Source organism: Schistocerca nitens, chromosome 4, assembly GCF_023898315.1.
Source record: "Schistocerca nitens isolate TAMUIC-IGC-003100 chromosome 4, iqSchNite1.1, whole genome shotgun sequence".
NCBI lineage: Eukaryota > Metazoa > Arthropoda > Insecta > Orthoptera > Acrididae > Schistocerca > Schistocerca nitens.
The window spans coordinates 134,251,275-134,269,470 of NC_064617.1; the positions used below are offsets into that span (position 1 = coordinate 134,251,275).

Here is an 18,196-nt window from a genome sequence, read left to right on the forward strand (position 1 = left end):
TGTGCAGTGTTGATTTCTGCGTCGACAATGACCATGGACTTCTTTGCACCTGATATCCAGCATGGTAGCCAGTCCGTTGTGGTGGGGCTGCCATGTACCCTGTTGGTTGTAGTCCCCTGACCACACATGGATCGCTCTGCTGATGCCTGCACCGTTAATTCCCCATGTATGCCAAGGGGTAGATGCCCATCCCCCTGGGGCATCGGGACTCCTGGCAATGGCCATCCTGCCAGGTGGACTTTGCTGCGGCTGCGTGGCACCCGTGGGGAGGGCCCCTGGTCAGGGTGGTTAGCATCAGGGCGGATGACACATGATGAAGCGAGGTACGACCCCAAATCGTTCCCCTCCCTGGCCACACCATGGGAGGAACGTCAGGCTAAGGATGGCAGTGGATCTTATTCGCCGCCCCGGTACCTTGTAAGTTCGAGAGCTGATGGGGAATCTTTCATGATGATGAAGCCACAGTTCTTTGTTGAGCATTTAAAGGACAAGTTCAGGGAGGTGGAGGGCTTGTCCAAAATGAGATCTGCGTCAGTCTTGATCAAAACAGCATCCTCTGCCCAGTCAAAGGAGTTACTCGCTTGTGACAAGCTGGGGGATCTTCCTGTAACCATCATGCCCCATAAGAGCTTAAATATGGTCCAAGGTATCATATTTCATAGAGACCTACTTTTGCAGTCCGACGATGAGCTGCATGTCAATTTAGAGTGGCAAGGTGTACATTTCATCCGGCGTGTCCACCGGGGTCCAAAGGATAATCAGGTTGCCACTGGCGCCTTCATCTTGGCCTTTGAAGGTGATAATACGTTGCCTGAGAAGGTCAAGGTGATGGTCTACCGGTGTGATGTAAAGCCCTATATCCCTACCCAATGCGGTGCTTTAAGTGCTGGAAGTTCAGCCACATGTCTTCCCGCTATACTTCCAGCATCACATGCTGAGATTGTGGACGTCCATCACATCCCAATACTCCATGTGCCACACCTCCCATCTGTATCAACTATGGAGAACACCATTTGCCTTGCTTACCTGACTGCAGGATTCTCCAGAAAGAAAGGAAAATCATGGAGTACAAGATCCTGGACAGACTGACCTACGCTGAGGCTAAGAGAAAATTTGAGCGCCTGCATCCTGTGCGTATGACATAGTCTTACGCCACTGCTACAACAGTTATGGCACCATCAGCTCCATCAACATAGGTCACCTCTCAGAGATGGAAGACTACACCTGCCCCCTTGATGATGGGGGACATTTCCCTCCCTGTTGCTCCCGCACCACCTACCTTGGGAGCAATACCCCTTCAACCATCACGGACATCCGTCCCCAATTCTAAGCCATAAAAGCGTAAGTCTTCTTTGGCATCTCGCTAGGAAGGGGTCCCTTGGGCCAATCCCTTCCCAGGTTTCTTCTAGTGGGAAAGACGACACCTGCCAGTGGCTGAAGAGCCTAAAAGCAGCTGGTCGTAAGGCTTCACGCTCTTCCTCAGTCCCGGAGACTGAGCCAGTGAAGTCCTCCCAGCCAGGGAAACCCAAGGAGCAGCGAGAGAAATCCAAAAAGAAAACCCCTAAGACCAAGGAAATTGCAGTGGCACCCACACCACCGCTACCTACAAGCTCTGCGGCTGAGGATGGGGTGGAGATTTTGGCATCTGCTGACGCCCTAGATCTCCCCAGACACTCTGACACAATGGATATAAACTGCTCAGGCAATAAATCGGTGGCAGCAGGTGACTCTGAGGCGTAAACTGCCTCATTGAATGTTCCATGCCTTTTCAGTCTCACGATGTGATCCTCCAGTGGAACTGCGGCGGTTTTTTCCACTGCCTGGCTGAGCTGCGGCAACTGTTAAGCTTTACATCTGCTATCTGCATTGCCCTTCAGGAAACCTGGTTTCCAGCAATGCAGACCCCTGCCCTCTGTGGCTATAAGGGATATTACAGGAACTGTAGCGACTATAATAGATTGTCAGGTGGAGTTTGCGTTTATGTTCTAAACTTGGTCTGTAGTTAACATGTGCCCCTTCAAATCCCTCTTGAAGCTGTGCTGTCAGAATAAGGACGATGCAGGAAACAACTGTCTGCAATGTATATCTTCCTCCAGATGGTGCAGTACCCCTGAATGTCTTAGCTGCACTCCCTAAACCTTTCCTACTTCTAGGAGATTTTAATGCCCATAACCCCTCGTGGGGTGATAACATGCTTACTAGCCAAGGCAGAGATGTTGAAACTTTACTGTCACAATTCGACCTCTGCCTCTTAAATACTGGGGCTGCCACACATTTCAGTGTGACTCATGGTAGTTACTCGGCCATTAATTTATCAATTTGCAGCCCAGTACTTCTCCCATCTATCCACTGGAGAGCACATGACGACCTGTGTGGTAGTGACCACTTCCCCATCTTCCTGTCACTGTCCCAGCGTCAGGCACATGGACGTCTGCCCAGATGGGATTTGAACAAGGCAGACTGGGGAACATTCACCTCTACTGTCACCATTGAATCTCCCCCACATGGTAACATCGATGTGATGGTTGATCAGGTGACTAGCACAATTGTTTCTGTGGCAGAAAATACGATCCCTTACTCTTTAGATTGCCGAGGCGTAAGGCAGTCCCTTGGTAGTCACCAGAAGTCGCTGAAGCAATTAAGGATCGTCAGCAAGCTCTACAGCGGCATAAGCAACACCCTACCCTGGAGCACCTCATAGCCTTTAAATGGCTCCGTGTCTATGCTCACTACCTTATCAAACAACGGAAGAAGGAGTGTTGGGAGAGATATGTCTCCACCATTGGGTGTCACATGGCACCTTCCCAAGTCTGGGCAAAGATCAAACGTCTTTTCGGGTACCAGGCCCCAGCAGCTGTCCCCGGTGTTACCAGAAATGGCGAGTTATGTACCAACGCAAACACGATTGCCGAGCACTTTGCTCGAGCCTCTGCACCAGAGAATTACCCCCCAGCCTTTCGCACCCTCAAACGGCAGCTGGAATGGAATGCCCTCTCATTCACTACATGCTGCAGTGAATCCTACAACACCCCATTTACTGAGTGGGAGCTCCTCAGTGCCCTTGCACATTGCCCCAACACAGCTCCTGGGCCTGATCGCATCCACAGCAAGATCATTTAACATCTCTCATCTGACTACAAGCGACATCTTCTCGTCATCATCAACCGGATCTGGTGCGGCGTCTTTCCAACACAATGGCGGGAGAGCACCATCATTCCGGTGGTCAAATCCGGTAAAAACCCACTTGATGTGGATAGCTATCGGCCCATCAGCCTCACTAATGTTCTTTGTAAGTTGCTGGAACGTATGGTATGTCGGTGGTTGGGTTGGGTCCTGGAGTCACGTGGCTTGCTGGCTCCATGTCAGGGCAGCTTCTGCCAGGGTCGCTCTACCACTGCTAATCTTGTGACCAACGAGTCTGCCAGCCATCCAAACAGTCTTTTACAATGGGAATACCTGATTGCTGTCTTCTTTGACTTAACGAAAGCATACGACACGACTTGACGACATCACATCCTTGCCACATTGTATGAGTGGGGTCTCTGGGGACTATTCCTGATTTTTATTCAAAACTTCCTGTCGCTCCATACTTTCCATGTCCAAGTTGGTGACTCCCATAGTTCCATCCATATCCATGGGACTGGAGTCCCACAGGGCTTTGTATTGAGTGTCTCTCTATTTTTAGTGGCCATTAACGGTCTAGCAGCAGCAGCCGGGCCCTCCGTCTCACCTTGTTTGTATGCAGACGACTTCTGCATTTTGTACTGCTTCTCCAGTAGTGTTGTTGCTGAGTGGCACCTCCAGGGAGCCATCCACAAGGCACAGTCATGGGCTCTAGCCGACGGCTTCCAGTTTTCAGCCGCAAAGTCGTGTGCCATGCACTTCTGTTGGCATCGTACAGTTCATCTGGAACCCACAATTTACCTTAATGACAATCCACTCTCTGTAGTGGAGGCACATAAATTCCTGGGACTGGTTTTCGATGCTCGATTGACTTGGCTCCCTTATCTTCGTCAGCTTAAGCAGAAGTGCTGGCAACATCTCAATGCCCTCTGTTGCCTGAGCAACACCAATTGGGGTGCAGATTGCTGCACGCTGCTGCAGCTCTACAGAGCCCGAGTCCAATCCCGAATTGACTATGGGAGTGTGGTTTATGGTTCGGCAGCACCTTCAGCATTGCATATACTCGACCCTGTGCACCACTGTGGGGTTCGATTGGCGACAGGAGCTTTTAGGACGAGTCCGGTGACCAGTGTACTGGTGGAGGCTGGTGTCCCTTCACTACAGATCAGACATGCCAACTGCTCGCCAGTTACACAGCACACATTCATAGTTCACCTGAGCATCCGAATAACTGTCTGCTTTTCCCACCCATGACAGTCCATCTCCCGCATCAGCAGCCCAGATCGGGGCTAACGATTGCGGTTCGTGTGCGGTTCATTCTCTCCAAACTGGAGTCCTTCCCTTTACCACCTCTGCTTGTGGCCCATTCACATACACCTCCATGGTGTACGCCTCAGCCGCAGGTTCATCTGGACCTTTTGCATGGCCCTAAGGACTCCGTTAACCCCGCCACTCTCCGCTGTCACTTCCTCTCAATTCTTGACTTGTTCCAGGGCTCTGAAGTGGTTTACATCAACAGCTCAATGGCTGTTGGTCATGTAGGCTTTGCATATGTTCATGGAGGACATATTGAGCAGCACTCCTTGCAGTTGGCTGCAGTGTTTCCACTGCAGAGCTGGCGGCCATATCTCATGCTCTTGAGAACATCGGCTCATGCCCTGGCGAGTCATTTCTCCTGTGTACTGACTCATTGAGCAGCCTACAAGCTATCGACCGGTGCTACCCTCACCACCCTCTGGTAGCATCCATTCAGGAGTCCATCTATGCCCTGGAACAGTCGCGCCACTCCGTGGTGTTTGTGTGGACCCCAGGACACGTCAGAATCCCCGGCAACATACTTGCCTACAGGCTGGACAAACAGGCGACGCGGAAACTGCTTCTGGAGATAGGCATCTCTGAAGCTGACCTGCATTCTGTCTTAAACCACAGGGTTTTCCAGCTTTGGGAGATGGAATGGCATAACAGCACGCATAACAAACTGCAAGTCATTAAGGAGACTGAATGTGTGGAAGTCTTCCATGCGGGCCTCTCACAGGGAATCAGTTGTCTTCTGCCGGCTCCACATTGGCCATACGTGGCTAACACATGAATACCTACTCCATCACGAGGACCCACCTCAGTGTCGCTGTAGCTCCCAAATGACAGTTGTCCTCCTCTTGCTGGACTGCCCACTTTTAGCCACTCTGTGGCAGACTTTTAACTTTCCCAGCACCCTGCCTTCGATGTTGGGCGACAAGGCCCCCACAGCAGCTTTAGTTTTACATTTTATCTGTGAGAGTGGGTTTTATATTTCTATGTAGGTTTTAGCGCATGTCCTTTGTCCCTCTGTGTCTTCCACCCTAGTGATTTTAGGGTGGAGGTTTTCATGTGTTGCAGAGTGGCTGGCTTTTACCTTTTTATTCTCGTGGTTGGCCAGCCACTATAATCTTCTTTCATGTTTTACTCTCTTCTGTTTATAGCATCTCTGTTTTCTTGTCCTCTTTTGTTCCTTTTAGTGTTGTTTCCTTCCTTTCATTCTTGTGGCTTTTCCTTTCTTTTCTTTTTGTGTTATATGTTTCATTCATTTTATTCTCAAACTTGTGGCACTGTTTTATTAGGAACAAGGGACCGATGACCTTGTAGTTTGGTCCCTTCTCCCACCTTTAAACCAACCAATCAATAATGTGACCTTGCAGAGTAATCCTGGGTCCCATGGAATATTATGATACAGCTACCTGAATCACCACCAATCCCCACCATGTTTCACTCTTGGAATGTGAACTTGGTCAAAAGATGTAAATAGAGTGAAACAAGACTCATCTGACAAAATGAATTTGATCCTGTGATTAATAGTCTATGTTTTATGGCTTCAGCAGTGTAGCGCCGTTTGTGTCACTGATGAGTGGTTTTGGAATTCTAGCTCACCCTGCAATTCCCGGCTTGTGGAGCTCCCTTTATATTGTTTGCATGCTGACAGGGTTTGTGAGTATGACGCTCAGCTCTGCAGTGACTTTCATAGCTGTAGTCTAATTATTTTTCATCACAATCCTCTTCAGTGACTGTCAGTCATGATTGCTCAACTAACATTTTTGTCTGCAGTGTGACTTAGTGGATGATGTTTTTCTGCTTTCCCTGTATGTGGTATAAATCTTCGATATGGTGCCTCTTGAAACACTAAACATTTTGGCGGCCTTGGTTACATAAGCACCCACCATACAAAATCTAACTATTAGCTAACATACAAATTCACTTTGCTCCAACATAAAGCACTCACAACTACAGAGAACACTGTTCTGACCTTGGCTGACATTAGCAACATATGAAGGCACTGCACAGATGCCGTTCATGGTCAGATGCAACATTGCAACCTGCAGGCTTATCTAGCACCTGTGTTTATGTACAAGCAAGCACCTCTCATGGTGTTTCTACATATTTGTCCAATTCCAGTATCATCTAAACTTTAGATGCCTGTCCGAGCTATGTTGAATGATTGGACAGTGAGCACAAACACATTATCCTGTTCATGATTGGAGACACAGCATGGTATAAGAAACCACACTGAATCTAACAGTTTACTTTTACATCCGTTACACAGCATAATTTCCTGTGGTCGAAAGAGTGTCAAGAAAGTGGTTCCTGATGAAAAAATTATAAGCTATGCAAATCATGAGTGTGGTGCAAAACTTGTTTTGCAGTAGTTCGTAATTTCTGATTGGTGTATTACTTCCATTACCAAAGAGATACATAAAGAGTCCCAATAGCCGGTGTTGTAAAAGCTTCACATCTCAAGAGTTCAGAGTGTTTCCCATCACTGGATATCAGAATTTAGACTCCTTTGCTGTGGAAGTTGTTTACACTATCACTGACTGTGGTAAAGATTAACTTTGTGACTGGTGTACATTATCTCAGCAAAGATTGTTAGTGTATCACATCGCTTAAGGTAACATGTATTCTTACAGGAACCTGAAGATGAGGGCCTCAGTGGAATGGCTCCTCGAATAATTGCATCAATTTTGCACATGGAAGAGAAAGGCATGCCACTGGACCAATCTCCAGAAACAGTCTACAGTTACTTGTTTAACGAGCAACAAGAAGAACCTGTACTGATAACAGGACCAGCAGCACCATCTCATCCAAAGGTTATACACTTCCAAAATTGATTGTTTATAGAATTGATAACTGGTTATTCATTTTCACATTACTTAAAAAAATCTCTTTAACATAAAAATAAAAACGTTCTCTTTACCATGTGGCAGTACAGATAAACTTGAACAAAAGTTAAAAGAAAAATTATCTCTCAGTGCTACAAGTTCTTATCCTTGCATGTGATGACTCATCATGGGACATCAACTCACTGTGATGGATGTTTCACAGGTATTTCTTTATTGCTGTGTTCTTTCATTCTGCCCTTCATGTCCTCTTGTCTCTGCCTGTGTAAATACTTCATTATCTTTGTACTTTATTTTTTGTGATGCCTCAGTGATTAATGAAATGTATGGCCATAAGTCTCCAGACAACACATCTGTGTGTCATGGTATATAACTAATACAAAAATTCCCTACAACATAGACATTTTTTCTGCTAGAATGTATCATCTGAAAAGAATGAGTGTTTTAGTGAGACACGATTGTGGGTGCCCATGTATTTGAGCATTTTATTAGAAAGCTTTCATGTTACTGTGAAGGAATTGTTAGAATCACCACTGAGAGACAAAGAAACAGCACAGTTATAAAGTATACTCTGGAACTTAATTATAAGGCATTCTTGATAACTGGTGGCATGATTTCCAGTACAGCAGATACAGAAGTCAGGGATGAAACAAGACTGATTGAAACATAGTTAACAAGTCAAGTCCTAAAATATTTTCTGCTGATAATCTAACATAGGTGAGAAAGAGTACCACTCTTTGACTCATTTATGTGACACCTTAACGAAACCAAAATTTCAAACTCTTTATGGTAGGTGGGACAGTAACAAATAAAGAAACTTTGTTCAGTGTAAAAATAGTTTGGTAAGTTTCTGATTAAAACTGAGACTTCCATGATCCATTGGATCACAAGTTATCACTTTTGTAAGGAAATAAAGTAGTATTTCAGAAATGTGTTGCTCACTGTTCACAGGACCATTAGATTGTTATGATCTATTATCGCCTGTTGCAGCCATGCACCTATAGGACGAGAGGGCCAAAGGTGGCAAACACCTGACATACAACAGTCATGCTTCTAGCTGATAGCATATGCATTTGCACTGCCCTGGCCAAGTGTACATGGATCTGAGGTTTCCAAGTGACTTGCACATGCACAGAACAATTGCAATAGGGCCACCTGTTTGGTACGCAATACGAGCTGCACTTGCCTGTGAGTGGGCAGAGAGGCGCACCCTTGCCTCATAAAGCAGTGTTAGAGTAGCTTGGACTATTGGATGATATCTGAATATTTACAGTGCATCTGAAATTAATCAGGCCATGGCAGAATACTTCTGTAGGAACCTTTCTGTACAACCACATTTCTGCAATGATTTCAAAGTTGACAATGCACAATGCTGACTGTAGTCTGAATGCAAGTATAAAGTATTTCCACTTTATGCTTGGTGGTCAGTGTGCTAGAAACAAAAACTACACTGCAAATATAATACATTGTCACTGACAAAATATATAAATCTAATAAATGTATTCTAACTGAGAAAGAATAGAAGTGCTTTTAGTCCCTGTGGTTAAATGGTCAGTGTCCAAACTTTCTGTAGATGTGACCTTAGCTTTGACTCAATTTTCGTTTTATACAGACTATAGTATTTGAAATAGGATCTGCAACAATGGGTTTGCACAGGTAGATGACATTTGGTAACTTACATCGCCATTAGAAAAAGCAAATGTGGGCCTACACTACAACAAATCTTTATTAAATAAATGAATGAAAAAGCATGACTAGCATAAATAGATGAAAACTAATATTAATCATAAAAATATGTTTACACAGCTACCTTTTAATACAGATATTTTTCTTGCTTTGCCATCACTGATCTCCTGTATGACTTTGTTGAAATCCAGACATTCAGCTAGCTCACATTCAGTCAACACCATTGCCATCTCACACAGTTGTGCCTGGCCCATTGTTGACATCTGGTGTATTTTAAACATTTTAAGCTTCGAAAAACTTGTTTCTATACTTCCCATAATCACAGGTTGTTCAAATGGTTCAAATGGCTCTGAGCACTATGGGACTCAACTGCTGTGGTCATGAGTCCCCTAGAACTTAGAACTACTTAAACCTAACTAACCTAAGGACATCACACACATCCATGCCCGAGGCAGGATTCGAACCTGCGACCGTAGCGGTCGTGCGGTTCCAGACTGTAGCGCCTTTAACCGCTCGGCCACTAGGCCGGCCCACAGGTTGTGTTAGCAAAATTCTTTAAGCTAGACTTAAATTGGGCAAAAAGCTCATATTCGTGTATGAGCTTCAAAGTACCGGGGACAACAATTTTGACAGGAAACCTGTAGAAACTAGCACAACTGAGTATTGTATTATCGGCGATGTTTTGGTGCATGCGTTGTTCCTAATTGGAAGATAATAGGACAGCGAGTGACATACATATAAAAGAGCACATAAATTGCTGATGACTGTTTAATGTGTCTCAGTATATAAAGGAAAAATAGATACGGTCAGATGCCATGAAGGGGTTCTTTCTGACATGTGACAGTAGTTATTTATGGCCCAAATCAAGTTTTGAAAGCACTATCATTTGTTGTTGTTGTTGTTGTGGTCTTTAGTCCTGTGACTGGTTTCATGCAGCTCTCCATGCTACTCTATCCTGTGCAAGCTTCTTCATCTCCCAGTACCTACTGCAACCTACATCCTTCTGAATCTGCTTAGTGTATTCATCTCTTGGTCTCCCTCTACGATTTTTTCCCTCCACGCTGCCCTCCAATGATAAATTTGTGATCCCTTGATGCCTCAGAACATGTCCTACCAACAAGTCCCTTCTTCTTGTCAAGTTGTGCCACAAACTCCTCTTCTCCCCAATTCTGTTCAATACCTCCTCATTAGTTATGTGATCTACCCATCTACTGTTCAGCATTCTTCTGTAGCACCACATTTTGAAAGCTTCTATTCTCTTCTTGTCCAAACTATTTATCGTCCATGTTTCACTTCCATACATTTCCATACATGGCTACACTCCATACAAATACTTTCAGATACAACTTCCTGACACTTAAATCTATACTTGATATTAACAAATTACTCTTCTTCAGAAACGCTTTCCTTGCCATTGCCAGTCTACATTTTATATCCTCTCTACTTCGACCATTATCAGTTATTTTGCTCCCCAAATAGCAAAACTCCCTTACTACTTTAAGTGTCTCATTACCTAATCTAATTCCCTCAGCATCACATGACTTAATTCAACTACATTCCATTATCCTCATTTTGCTTTTGTTGATGTTCATCTTATATCCTCCTTTCAAGACACTGTGCGTTCCATTCAACTGCACTTCCAAGTCCTTTGCTGTCTCTGACAGAATTACAATGTCATCGGCAAACCTCAAAGTTTTTATTTCTTCTCCATTGATTTTAATACCGACTCCGAATTTTTCTTTTGTTTCCTTTACTGCTTGCTCAATATACAGATTGAATAACATCGGGGATAGGCAACAACCCTGTCTCATTTCCTTCCCAACCTCTGCTTCCCTATCAAGCCCCTCGACTATTTATAACTGCCATCTGATTTCTGTACAAATTGTAAATAGCCTTACGCTCCCTGTATTTTACCCCTGCCACCTTTAGAATTTGAAAGAGAGTATTCCAGTCAACATTGTCAAAAGCTTTCTCTAAATCTACAAATGCTAGAAACGTAGGTTTGCCTTTCCCTAATCTTTCTTCTAAGATAAGTCGTAAGGTCAGTATTGCCTCACGTGTTCCAACATTTCTACGGAATCCAAACTGATCTTCCCCGAGGTCGGCTTCTACCAGTTTTTCCATTCGTCTGTAAAGAATTCGCATTAGTATTTTGCAGCTGTGACTTATTAAATTGATAGTTCAGTAATTTTCACATCTGTCAACACCTGCTTTCTTTGGGATTAGAATTATTATATTCTTCTTGAAGTCTGAGGGCATTTCACCTGTCTCACACATCTTGCTCAGCAGATGGTAGAGTTTTGTCAGGACTGGCTCTCCCAAGGCCGTCAGTAGTTCGAATGAAATGTTGTCTACTCCCGGGGCCTTGTTTGAACTCAGGTCTTTCAGTGCTCTGTCAAACTCTTCACGCAGTATCGTATCTCCCATTTCATCTTCATCTACATCCTCTTCCATGTCCATAATATTGTCCTCAAGTACATCGCCTTTGTATAGACCCTCTATATACTCTTCCACCTTCCTGCTTTCCCTTCTTTGCTTAGAACTGGATTTCCATCTGAGCTCTTGATATTCATACAAGTGGCTCTCTTTTCTCCAAAGGTCTCGTTAATTTTCCTGTAGGCAGTATCTATCTTACCCCTAGTGAGATAAGCCTCTACATCCTTACATTTGTCCTCTAGCCATCCCTTCTTTAGCCATTTTGCACTTCCTTTCGATCTCATTTTTGAGACGTTTGTATTCCTTTTTGCCTGCTTCATTTACTGCATTTTTATATTTTCTCCTTTCATCAATTAAATTCAATATTTCTTCTGTTACCCAAGGATTTGTACTAGCCCTCGACTTTTTACCTACTTGATCCTCTGCTGCCTTCACTACTTCATCCCTCATTCTTCTTCTACTGTATTTCTTTCCCCCATTCCTTTCAATTGTTCCCTTATGCTCTGCCTGAAACTCTGTACAACCTCTGGTTTAGTTAGTTTATCCAGGTCCCATCTCCTTAAACTCCCACCTTTTTGCAGTTTCTTCAGTATTAATCTACAGTTCATAACCAATAGATTGTGGTCAGAGTCCACATCTGCCCCTGGAAATGTCTTACAATTTAAAACCTGGTTCATAAATCTCTGTCTTACCAATATATAATCTATCTGATACCTTCTAGTATCTCCAGGATTCGTCCATGTATACAACCTTCTTTTATGATTCTTGAACCAAGTGTTAGCTATGATTAAGTTATGCTCCGTGCAAAATTCTACCAGACGGCTTCCTCTTTCATTTCTTACCCCCAATCCATATTCACCTACTATGTTTCCTTCTCTCCCTTTTCCTACTCTCGAATTCCAGTCACCCATGACTATTAAATTTTTGTCTCCCTTCACTACCTGAATAATTTCTTTTATCTCATCATACATTTCATCAATTTCTTCATCATCTGCAAAGCTATTTGGCATATAAACTTGTACTACTGTAGTAGGCATGGGCTTCGTGTCTATCTTGGCCACAATAATGCGTTCACTATGCTGTTTGTAGTAGCTTACCCGCACTCCTATTTTACTATCCATTTTTATTCATTATTAAACCTACTCCTACATTACCCCTATTTGATTTTGTATTTATAACCCAGTATTGACCTGACCAGAAGTCTTGTTCCTCCTGCCACTGAACTTCACTAATTCCTACTATATCCAACTTTAACCTCTCCATTTCCTTTTTTAAATTTTCTAACCTACCTGTCCGATTAAGGGTACTGACATTCCACGCTCCGATCCATAGAATGCCAGTTCTCTTTCTCCTGATAACGACGTCCTCTTGAGTAGTCCCAGCCAGGTGATCCGAATGGAGGACTATTTTACCTCCGGAATATTTTACCCAAGAGGACGCCATCATCATTTAACCATATAGTAAAGCTACATGCCCTCAGAAAAAATTATGCCTGTAGTTTCCCCTTGCTTTCAGCCGTTCGCAGTACCAACACAGCAAGGCCGTTTTGGTTAGTGTTACAAGGCCAGATCAGTCAATCATCCAGACTGTTGCCCCTGAAACTACTGAAAAGGCTGCTGCTGCCCTGTTTGTCTCTCATTCATTCCATAAAAAAGTAACAGTTACATCCTAAATAAAGATATTGAAGCTCAAACAATGTGAAATACAATGAAACAGGATGAACAGTTTTTGCAAGGTAGTTTAGTTGCTTCAGCTTCAAAATGAAGTTTGATAGATTTCTTCTCTATCATCTCAATATTACTATCCATTGATTATGGCTACAGTATCAAAATAGGGAATGATGTAAAACTAAAAAGAAGTTACAGACAAAGGAGGAACAATTAATTTAGAGAAATGTGGCAAGAACAGTAATGTAAATGGTACTAATGGCAGATCCAAAGAGAAGGGAGTGGTGGTTGGGGGGGGGGGGGGGGGGGGGGAAGGATGCCATGCATCTTTCCATGTGTAAACACTGCTTAATCACAACGTCTCAACTCAAAAGACTGCGTAATGTAATGGGTAATGCATATTTTACTTATTCTTTATTTATTACAGTGTTTCTCATGCCACTTGCAGGCATTGCTATTTTGAAAGACCCATATGCAGCTAAAGTGCAATATTTGTCATCTGTGTCACACTACCAAAGGTAATTTCCAGTAAGACACTAAATTTTATGTATGATTTGTACTTGCATCTTATTCCCATACTTCTTCATTCATGAAAAACTTTAATTATCTTGTTTAATTCATCCTTTTGAAACCATGTTAATATATAAGATAATTTTGCTGCCCCCAAAAACCTGTTGCACTGGGCTGTGTCAGGGTTCACCTCCACCCCCTTGAGCCACCCCTGGCTGCATTTCTGTTGAAATTTTTCTTCCTACGAAACAAAGTCTCACAAGGTAATGGTCCAATCCAGCATGTCGAAACCTACCCTGAAATTTTTTACACAGGAGTAACACCAAACGAAATGCAATGCCAAAATTTTAGCTACTAAGATACACTGCAAATATTAAAAAAAGTTGAAATAACTCATTTGTGCCCTACAAAGAACTATTTATAACAGTGGTTTGTACAGCCCTGCCTAGTGAATGCGTGATTCTTTGAATGAGAAGCAGCATCTGTGACGAGCACGCAATGCTGCATAGCGTAAATATCCAGAGTGAAAATACACTGATTTTGAGTACATAAAGCCTGGTTCACACTGGAGGGAATGGAAGAGAACGCAGACAAATGAGGAATCACAAAAAATTCACCAGTGTTCACTATCATTCACTTGTTTCTCTGTGTACAAGCGTTTAACTAGAGGGTGAAGTGTGACATATCATTTTGGGAATGATATGTCTCACTTCCCTGCTCTCCTTTGGCAGGGCAAAAGATGTTCATGAGTAAGATAGTTAGTAAGTAGGAAGCATCCCACTTTCAGGAAGTGTTTTATGGTGTTTGCAGAACAGAGCTGTACCAATCCTGTACTGTCAGCAATAGGCCCTTCTACCTGCTGGGTGGAGTCTTCTACCCTGTGGTGCTGCAAGTGAAGGGCATGGGTAAAATTTGATATCCATTACATCAAAGAAATGCTCACCAGAGAACAAATGGTGTGGAAATATTTGTGTACCAGTTATAATTGTCTTGATGGAACAGAAAGTCTATCAGTGCAAACACTGTGTGGTTGGATTTAACTTGGTGGAGGTGTGGTAGGGTCAGTTTGACCCTGCTCATTTTGTTTTGTTGGCAGTTCTTTGTTGTGCACTTGCACATTGTTGAAGTTCTCAGTAGATGTAATTATTGAACTCCCCTCCATAATGCCTGCACACACTCAATCGGCTGCCGTCTGTGAAAGAAGATAAATTAGTGCAAACAGTAAGAGGGTATTTTTTACCCTTCCACAACCACGAAGTAATATTTCTGTGTCACTTTTCAATTTATCTTTTTTCATCAGTGTTTCGTGTTTTTTGTTGTTTTTAGTCAAAATGAAGATGAAAGGGAGGCTGATCATATATGTTGCTGGCTGGTGGAATTATCAGACCGTGAAAATGGTTTTACGACTGATGGCAGTCAAATGAAGATCATGTAAGTGAGCCCAGGGGCAGTAGTGGTACGGAGCAAGATGCAAGTGAAGGCAGTGACAAAGAAGATAATATACCATTAAATAAGATACAGAATACTGCCCACAATGCTGCGTTACCAGAATTAGTTGAGGATACACAGTTCATTTTATTTGGGTGAAGATGGATCCAAGTGGTGCAAAAATCCACCTCAGTAACAAGTTTGGACCTGTTTTGAAAATATCATCAGGCAGGTACCTGGCATGAGTTTAGTAGCAAGATTAGCAAAGACATAGTTTGAATGCTGGAGTCTGTTTTGCAATGAAAATATGCTTAGTTATTATGTTGAAATACACAAACTTGCAAACTGCAGAAAGGAAAGCAGCTTTTGAAGTAGTTGCAAATCACTATTTTATGAAAGAAATGGCCATGAGCGAGCTGAAGGCTTATTTAGGCTTGTCGTACATTGCTGGATTTTACCGATCTGGGTGGCAGAACATCGTTGACCTTTGGGCTTCAGATGGAAAAGGCGTTGAAATATTTTGGCTGACAATGACATGGTAACATTTTCATTTTATTCAAAGCTGTATTCCTTTTGATGATAAATCCACACATGAAGAAAGAAAACAGCTGGACAACTTAGAACCAATACGTCAAGTATTTGAAATATTTGTTGAAAACTGCAAGAAAGCCTATGTACTAGGAGAATACACAACTATAGATGAAATGCTGCTTGCATTGAGAGGCATATGCAAATTTAGACAATACATTCCATCAAAACTGGCCAAATATGGCATAAAAATATTTGCCTTGGTCAACGCAAAGAATTTCTGTATCTTCGACCTCGAAATATATGCTGGTAAGCAGCCAAAGGGACCATTTTCACTGAGTAATAAACCATCTGATGTGATGAATTGGCTGGGCTGGGGCAACCCATTTCAAAAACAATCTGTAATGTGACTTTTGATAATCGGCTTATGAACTAAAAACTATTGTCACATCTGCTGAAAGAACACACACTAACTTCTGTGGCAACAGTGTATAAGAACAAGGGGCAAATCCCTCCTGAATTTTGCAAAACTCGTGGTAGAGAAATCTAAGTTTCTCATATTCCAAAGAAAAACAAAGTTGTTTTGCTCATGTCTAGTCTTCACCACAATGCTGAAATTGTGGAATTGTCAGGAGATGAAAAGAAACCAGAAATAAACGTTTTATAATTCTACGAAAGCTGAAGTTGCCTCAGACTGTCTTCTACACAATACTGAATATAACCAGCAAAAGTGATGCTATTATCCAGCAATCAAATAACAATAAAAACCAAAAGCATCGTAATTTCATAAAAACACTAGGCCGTATGCTTGTCAGTGAACACTGGAGTGCCCGACAAGAAATATCTCAACTGCCAAGCACTTTGTGCAAGAGAATCAGAGAATGTAGTGGAGAATCTTTACAAGAATCAATTGCCAGAGTCCAAGGTGTATGAAAAAAGATGTAAACCCTATGATAGACATCATAAGACACTTCATGTTTGTGAAGCTTGTCATAAGTACATTCGTCAAGAACACATCGTTCCATTCTGCCAACAATGTGCTGTGGCAAGAGATGATTAACAGCTTATGTCAAAAGTTTATTGTTAATTTTGTGTTCGAAGAAGGTTTATCTTGTAAATACTTAGCAAAAAATCTGAATTACTTATGAGAATGTATGGTTTTGTAGATTTAAAAAAATATGTAATGTTAAGGGCTGTTAAAATGATTATTTTGTAGACTTGATGTAAAAATTTGGATGCTCAGTAGTGTTTATTTCTATGAAAATCCTTTAATTAATAAATAATTCATAAATTTAATTCCCATCTTTTGTTAAAAAGTGCCAATAAATACTTAAAAAATATAAATGAAAGACAGGGTCAATATGACCCTCCACATCCTTGATGTACCTTTATTACACCACACCCTCACCTGGTTAAATCAGTGAAATATTGAAGAAGAAGAAGACATTTGTATTGGTTGCAACTAGAAAACAAAAAAAAAATTTGAATAATAGGAAGATATGAACTGCAGTTGTCCGTAGCAACAGTGTCAGCCACTACAACAGTGTGCATGTTTACGGAATAGTAGACATGAGTCACATACACATGTCTGGAGTTGCAACGCAGAAGAGTTACATGAGGATTGGAGAATAAGAGTGCTGACTCTGTAGCAGTGGACAGGCCCTGTGAAAGCAGTTTAACTTGGTACGCAGTCTGCAGTGCCATGCAGTTACCTGTTGTCTGCTACACTGCAGCATTTTTAGCATCTGCTCACCACAACTGATCTCTGTGATGCATCTGCGGCATTGCAGGAGATCCACATCAGTTAATTGCAGCGTGAAGTTATGATGTCAAATGAACTGTACAGTCACAATTCATGACAAGTGTTATGATTTGATTATAGTGAATATTATTAAGAAATGAGATTAATAAATTGTGTCTAGAGTTAGAATTCAGTGACAATTATCAGCTAGTGATAATTTCAGGAATGTGATGTTGCTGATAGTCTATGCCAGTCACCACCTGTCAAATGGTAACTGTAGCACAGGGAGTTGATATGACAGCTCTACTTGCAAAATTCAGGGAGATGCTTAAGGCACTAGGGGACAATAATAATAAAAAATTAGAGGAAACTCTTAAAGCACAGGAGGACACAATAAATAATAAACTAAAGAAAACAATAAGTAATAAACTAGAGAAAACAATAAATTTGATTAAGACACAAGTTACTAGAATTACTACTTTAGAAATATCATAAATAATTTGCCTAAGGATTTACAAACTGAAGTAGATGTGTAATGTGATGTAGCATGTAAGGAAGTAGGTAGTCATCTTAGCGAAATTCATAATGATTTAAAAGTAATTGACAAAGAAATCTCAGATACTAAGGAAAGAGTACATATATTAGAACAAGGCAGAGCACTGAATGAAATTTTGAGTCCACATACGGCATTGTCTAGAGTGGAAGAGTGATTGCAGGAATTCATAGAACAGAACATACAGAAGAGAGTTGATTCCACTAACATTGCACCCAATTCTACAAGTGAATTTCTACGAATCACAAGAGTTATGGAGATCAGAAAAGATACAACAAGACTTAAAGAGAAGAACTAATGTAACTAGTAAAAGTAGCCCATGCAAATGGTTGGGAGAATTTCTCTTAGGGACAGCAGTGAATTTGTCAAATCAATT

At 42.1% G+C, this 18,196-nt stretch overlaps 1 protein-coding gene across 1 annotated transcript in view; it reads left to right on the forward strand.

The window, feature by feature from the left end:
* Positions 1-18,196, forward strand: part of LOC126251684 (uncharacterized) — a 404,158-nt gene that overhangs the window by 304,649 nt on the left and 81,313 nt on the right. The window contains exon 7 of the mRNA XM_049952271.1: positions 7,062-7,241. Within this exon, the coding sequence (XP_049808228.1) occupies positions 7,062-7,241 (180 nt within the window). The remainder of the gene's footprint in view (positions 1-7,061; positions 7,242-18,196) is intronic.